Source organism: Echinops telfairi, unplaced genomic scaffold (genome assembly GCF_000313985.2).
Source record: "Echinops telfairi isolate 266 unplaced genomic scaffold, ASM31398v2 ScPeMD7_18;HRSCAF=68, whole genome shotgun sequence".
In the NCBI taxonomy this organism is placed as follows: Eukaryota; Metazoa; Chordata; class Mammalia; order Afrosoricida; family Tenrecidae; genus Echinops; species Echinops telfairi.
In genome coordinates this window covers 29,634,135-29,641,082 of record NW_022103915.1, presented here as the reverse complement: position 1 = coordinate 29,641,082, position 6,948 = coordinate 29,634,135, and the positions used below count along the sequence as shown (strand labels likewise).

Genomic DNA, 6,948 nt, shown 5'->3' with positions numbered 1-6,948 from the left:
TCCTGATCAGCACTTCACGCTCTGTGTTGAGAAACCATATTCCATTGTATGCAGATGCCACATTTATTGTTTGTCCACTCACCACTTGGATTTGGTTTGTTTTCCCTTTCTGATTATTGTGAACCCTGCTGTGCACATTCATTGACTGGTTTTTGTCTTGACGTGTTCGTAATTCTCTTGGGTATGTACCTAGGACTGAAGCAGGTGATCTCATTGTACATGAAGTAGGTGCCTATGACAGTTATATGGCGCTTCCCTTTGAGCGACTTCCACCTTGTCCTCCTGAGTGGCTGCGCCTGTGTGCATTCCCGTCAGTAGGGTGGGAGGCTTCCAGCTTCTCCAAATTCTTGGCGGTGCTTGTTACTGCCTGCCTCTTCACCTAGCCGTCCTACTGCATGTGAAGTAGTACATACACACTGTGGCTTTGATTTGCGCTCATCTAACGACCACCGACATCAAACATCCTCTCTTGTGTTTACCAGCCATTTGTATACCTTCTCAGAAGGAACACCTCTTTGAGCCCGTGCCCCTTGTTAAATTGGGTTAATGTCTTTTTTCTGGTCGAGGTGCTAGAGTTCTCAATATGTTCTTTGGGTTGTCATGTCACTATTTTGAAGCTCAGAGTTTTAATTCTCATAAATCCCAATTGACCTAACTGTGTCTGCACACACGCAGGAGCAGGAGCGCTCTGGCTATCGTCTGAGAAACCCCCGCGTAACCGGTGCTCACAAAGATTTGTTTTCTTCTGATAGTTGTGCAGTTCAGGCTCTTACATGTAGGTCTTTTACACATTTTGAGTACATGTTGTGTGTGCTATGAAGTAGGAATCCAGCGTCATCCTTTTGCATGTGGTAGCAAATTGTTCTAACACCATGTGTAGTATTAAATTAAATTGGCGATGGGGGAATGGGGTGCCAGCCCCACCCGCTACTAGAACTCACTGGTTCAGTAATACTACTTCTGGGTTCAGTAATGCACAATTGTACGGTTGAGATATATAAGCATTATATTAAAGTCATCGAGAGCATGAGAGATAAAACAATAACACAGTCAGACATATTACATGGTAGCATTGTTCACCTCCACCCCGCTTGGTGGTCCTCGTGGGGGAACCCGGCTGCCAGAGCAGGAGCCACCCCCCTCGCGGGAGCAGCCCTCTCGTCCACCGCCCCCATGGGAGCAGCCCACACGGGAGCAGCTCTCCTTCCTCAGCCGCCCTTTGCCAGCCGCCCTCGGCCAGCCACCTCGAGAACCAGGGAGCCTCCTTATTTATTGCTAACCACGCATCATATCACTTTAGGGGGATACATCACAGCATCATGCATCACAGAGAGGGGCAATACAATTCACAACAACCTGCGTCATAGGGAGGGATTGCAACATAGGCAATACAAGCAATAGGAGGGGGATGACCTAGTCATCTTAGAGTGGTCCTGGGCTTGCCTTTGGGCGCTGCTTCAAGGGAACAATAACAGAAAGGAATGGGTCCTATTTGTTGTGGGATAAGCAGTGGTGTCTGCTTGATCTAGATAGCTGATATCTCTCAGTGAGAATGACTCCCAATCCATTCTTGATGGTTGATGTTAGGAAGAATAACCTCTGACCTACTTTCGCTGCCTAGTGAACAATTATTTTCAAGCTAAGTCTGGCATATATTTTGGGGAGACAACTTAAGAGAAATCCTTCTGTTCCCCACAACCACGTGTTGAAAACAGATTCTTTGCTCTTTTGCTGTCTTGGCACTCCTACTCATAACAAGTCCGGAGTTCAGATCTTGCCAGTATAACTCTCTCTTGGTTACGGTGGCACTGTATTGCGTCTTGAAGTCACTAACTGATTCTTCCAACTTCATTCTTTTCTAAGATCGTTAAGGTTGTACAGGTTTCCTTGCATTTCCATATGATTTTACAAGTCAACTTCTGCCAAAAGCAGCTGAGATTTTTATAGGGATTTCATTGAACCTGAAAATCAGTATTTTAGTACTAGTTAAGTTTTTAGAAACACTTTAGGAGCATTCATGTTAAGGGTGAGTTACGGCTAAGCCATGCATTGTAAGTAGCCAATCTATATTTGTTTCTCAGTACCTATTTCAGATGAAATGGATGTCATAAATTTCAGCTTGAATCAGATGGAAAACGGTCGCTTTATTGTGCGCTTATACTGGATGATCGTTTTCCCTGTGATTTTATTTTCCAACCCTAGTGATAATAACAAATAATGTTCTGGTCTGAGGCTGAGAGAATTTTTCCCGTGAGAGAAATGTAGTAGATTAATGTCTCCAGCAATCGATTTCATCATCAAAGCTCTTTTCGAAAACCTTCCATTTTCATACCTTTCCTCAGAGAGAAACCGGAAGGGGGCAAAGTGAGTCCGTTCAAAAACGTTTCATGATTTCTTCTTTGACCCCAGATTTCTTGGATGTATCTCCAGGAGTTGGGAGAGTTTAATCTCCAGGAGTTAGGGGAGTTTCTACTGCCTCTAATTGGCTTCCAGGTCATTTCCACAGTGGTCAGAGAACATATTCTGCATGACTTAAATCTTTTGAGAATTTGCAAGGCTTCTTTATGGCCTACTAGAGAAATAAAATAGTAGACAATAATAGCGGAAATAAATGAAGTGAAATGTTTTCCTGATGGTGTCGTTTGGGAAGGGAGTTAAGGTACCACATTTATCTTAGATATTTTTGTAAGTGAAGCACACAATTTCAAATCTCAAAGGTCACCACTAAAAGAATATAAATATGTGAATTCTAAGCCGCTGGGCAGAAGAAAAATGGAATGAGGAGAAAAGCAACAAGGAAAAACAGGAGCATAGAACCAAGAAAGACAGAAAAAATCCAAGAGAAATAGAAATTCAAAAGCTGTAAAACCAAGTTAAGTAGCTCAACCTTCAAATAAATATAATGGATGGAACTTACACTTGTTATGAGATTGTCAGACTCCGTTTTAAAAATCTTACTCTGTGCTGTTTTTAAAGAAGATAAGGACACCCCCAAACAAAACCCAACAACAATAAACACGGCCAGGGAGTTCTTGCTGGCTCATCGTGACGCCCTGCGGGTTTCTGAGGCTGTAACTGTTCACTGGGGTAGAAAGCCCAGTCTTTCTCCCACAGAGCAGGTGGTGGTGGTTGGGCCCAGAAACAGTCATTGGGTAGACGGGAAAGTGCTCTGCAGAGAGGATCCTGTAGATGGTGGAGAGGGCAGGGGCTCCTCACTCAGTGGTGCTGGGACGAAGAGGCACCCCGATGGCGGGCTGGCACAGTGCTGCTTACCCACACAGGAAAACAGTGAATTAGACCCGGCCACATTGCATAAAATTGAAGTTCCAGGTGCGACACTTAAAACTGAAAAGAAGAAAATACAAGAAACTCTTTTTGAGGTATTATTGGTAGGTTACAAAAATAAAAGCCAAATCAAAACAAATATTAATTAATAAAAAAGTGACAGTCCAACAGGATAAAGGCCCAAAGACATGAACCAGCACATCACAAAGAAGGTGACACTTGCTGAATGCCCTTGTTTACCAGGGGAAGGTAAAGGACGAGTCCAATGAGTTTTTACAGAGAAATTGAGGTGCCCTGGTAGCACAACACTGCTAACCAAAAAATCAGCGGTTCAAATCCTCTGACCAGTCCTTGGGAGGAAGATGTGGAGTTTGCTTCTGTAAAGATTATAACCTTGGAAACCCAATGGGTCCATTTTTCTCTGTCTTTTAGGGTTGTTTTTAGAGTAAGGTGACGAGATTTTAACATTGGTAAGGTGGGACACCATTGGTAAAACTCATATCCTGGCGAAATAGCCACATGGCAGCCGAAAACCGTATACCCTATCTTGTCGTGCATTCTTTCCAAAAATTGGGACTTTTTAAAAACACCACGGGACGTGGGAAAAATTGTTAAAAAGCGGGATGTGTGGTCACCTTATTTTAGAGTCATCGTTGACTTGGGTTTGGTTTAAGACGGACAGATTTAGGATGCTTGACACTACGAAGTGCAGCAAAGAAAATGCTGGGTAGAAACTCTTAAGGTTTGTTTGTGGACGTGAAGATTGGTAGAACCACATAGCTTTTGCCACATCAATGTGAACATTCTCCTACCTTGTTACCCAGCGACCCCACTCCTACGCATGTAGTCAAGAGAAGCTGTCTGTTCAGAAGAGCAGAAAGCTGGAAATGGCCAAAATACCCACTGACTAGGGGCTAGGATGTCAGCAGGAGAAATGAATGAGTTTCAAGGATGCAAGGCTAATCTTAGAGAACCAGTGGTGTTGACTAAACACAGCAAGTCCCAGGAAACTCCTGCAGTATGTTACCATTCCACTGTTGGCGAGCTCAAATGCAAGCATGACTACCCAGTATTGTGTTGTTGTCATCCACCACCCCCACCCCAGTCACTTTATTGAGATAGATGCCACACGTCACACACACCTATAGTTGTCACATTTAAAGAGTGGTATGTACATATCGCCCCAATCAGTTCTAGAACATCTTCCCCTCTCTATTGATTATTTGCTCCCCGCTTCCCTCCAGCCTCCCTCCTCTCCATCCCTGATAAGCCCTTACACCAATTATTTTCTCTACATGCATTCATTCTGTGTATACTGGAAAACTTACCACCCAAACCCCAGTGTTGTATATAGGTTTGCATGTATGCACACACACACACACACACACCTGTAAAACTGCCCACAGGGAAGAAAGGAGAAGGGCTGGGGAGGAGCTTATGGGCTGATGGATGTTGTTCTTGGGCAGGGTAATAAGTGTGCAGGTGTTCATTATGGCGTACTTTATAACATCTGTCAGGAAGGATAACACATGTGAAAAGGCTACAGATTATTTCTTAAGGAACATCACCGAATTATCTAAAGAATGATCATGGCTGCAGAAGTACCAATAAGAAGACAGGGAGCACATTAATGTTCGTGCTGTCCATTGATGTTAGTGTGAATAATGGTTTCTCTTCCTGTCTACTTTTCTCGGTTTAAAAATGCTGCTTTCATGGGGATGTGTAAGTTTCATGGGCAAGGAAAATACCAATTTTGATTTTACATGAAATAATTAATTTTGACCAGAGTTTTGGTGTTCACAGATAGTGCATCTCTGATACCTGGGTTTAGGAAAAGGCAGTGTAAATCCTAAAGGAAAACCAGCCCCTTGAGATTGTGTTTTCATTGGTGTTTTCTACATACCCTCGATGTGGCCATTATTCTGACTTCCCTTTGGAGCTCTGTAAAAAGTCTTACCAGTGATTCAACAACGCAGTTGCTTCAGACAGCTGTCCTGTAGAATCCCATAAAAGCAAACAAAATTAGAATGAAATTCGAGGATAATGCGGTTCGTTAAGATGAGTGAATTCTTGGGTTGGTTATTCCCTGTTACATAAAACGAACATTTTTCTTTGTGAAGCTTTTGTAGAAAGTAAAAACACATTAATAAACATATGTCATAATTTGGCTTTATGAGGGTTTCCAGGGTAGCAGAAACTCTTACTCTTTCATGTTTATTTTGTGGATGTGTGTGAACATTTATTGCTCCTAAATTGTCAGAGATCCCTGGGATTTAGTAAAGTGACTCTCGGCCTTGGAGTGCTTTGCCTTTATGAGGGAGGGAGAGAGAGAGTTTTTAAACTTTATTCCTAACCTGGTGAAACTTTTTTCTGTTTTAGCAGGTTCTTGTCATCCAAACAAACATCATTCAGCAGTGGCCAGAGTACTGCGAGAGGGAGAAGATAGTTCTTCCTGCAACAAACGGTACAGCCAAAGCATGGTGACCGCTGAGCTCCAGCGGCTCGCCGAGAAGCAGGCGGCCCGGCAGTATTCGCCATCCAGCCACATAAGCCTGCTCACCCAGCAGGTACGCGGTAGGATTCATGACTGGGGACTTTGTCTCGCGTTGTCCTGATGGACTCCCAGCTTCTGCTGACTCGTGAGTGGTTCCTAGTTGATTTTGAAGGGGACTAATGTGCTCCTCCAGCTGTGAGGAAGATGCCTTTCTGTTACAGGCGTTCCAAAGTTAGTCCACTGCTGGCCATGGTGTTCCTACTTCATGCATGATTGGCCCAAGATTCAGCATATAAATGCACACTTATTTATTTATTTTAAACATCATTTTATTGGGGTCTCATACAGCTTTTTTGGTTTGTTTTTTTTGACATTGTAACTTTTTCTTTGAGCCTGGTGAGCTGGCTGGCTCCTGGAGGGTGGAGCTAGCAGGCCTAGCCGCAGAGGAGTGGGGGTGGGGGTGAGGGTGGCAGCCTGAACCAGGGGTGGAGCCCAGTTGGGCCGACCAACTGTGACCAAAACCCCCTGCCTGGCCTGGCCTGACCTAGCCCCCTGTGCTTCCTGTCCTCAGGGTGGGGCCCAGAGGGCCCCCTGGCCCGCCATCTCAGGGCTTTGGGTACATAGTCCAGCCTGTGCCCCTTGTCCCATGCCCTGAGGCCAGGCAACCAGGGTGAAGGGTGGCTGGCTCCGTAGGGCTTTTATGCTTTTCTCTTGTCAGGTTTTGTATCATAATTTCTATATTGTCCCCCCGAGTGTCAGGACTATAATTTATTCATTTCTCTTTGTGTCTGTACCAAGAAGCCCAGGGTCTGGGCCTGCCCCATCATCTCCTGCCCTGCCCCTTTTGCCCAGGAGGCCTCGCCAGGCTGTGTGCTCTTGGGAACACCTTGTACCTGAGCCTAGGGGTGCCAGTAAAGAGGCTCTCTTTAAAAAAAAAAATCATTTTATTGGAGGCTTGTACAACTCTTATCACAATCCATACATATATCCATTGTGTCAAGCACATTTGTACATATGTTACCATCATCGTTTTCAAAACATTTTCTTTCTATTTGAGCCCTTGGTATCAGCTCATTTTTTCCTCCCTCCCCCACCTACCCTCCCTCCCTCTCTCATAAAATCTTGATAATTTATAAATCATTATTATTTTTTCATGTCTTACATTGACC

The 6,948-nt window shown here is 44.2% G+C and overlaps 1 protein-coding gene across 1 annotated transcript in view; it reads left to right on the top strand.

Annotated features, from left to right (window-relative positions):
- TTLL5 (tubulin tyrosine ligase like 5) overlaps positions 1 to 6,948 on the top strand; it is a 279,763-nt gene that overhangs the window by 119,364 nt on the left and 153,451 nt on the right. The window contains exon 27 of the mRNA XM_045288172.1: positions 5,668 to 5,852. Coding sequence (XP_045144107.1) covers positions 5,668 to 5,852 — 185 coding nt within the window. The remainder of the gene's footprint in view (positions 1 to 5,667; positions 5,853 to 6,948) is intronic.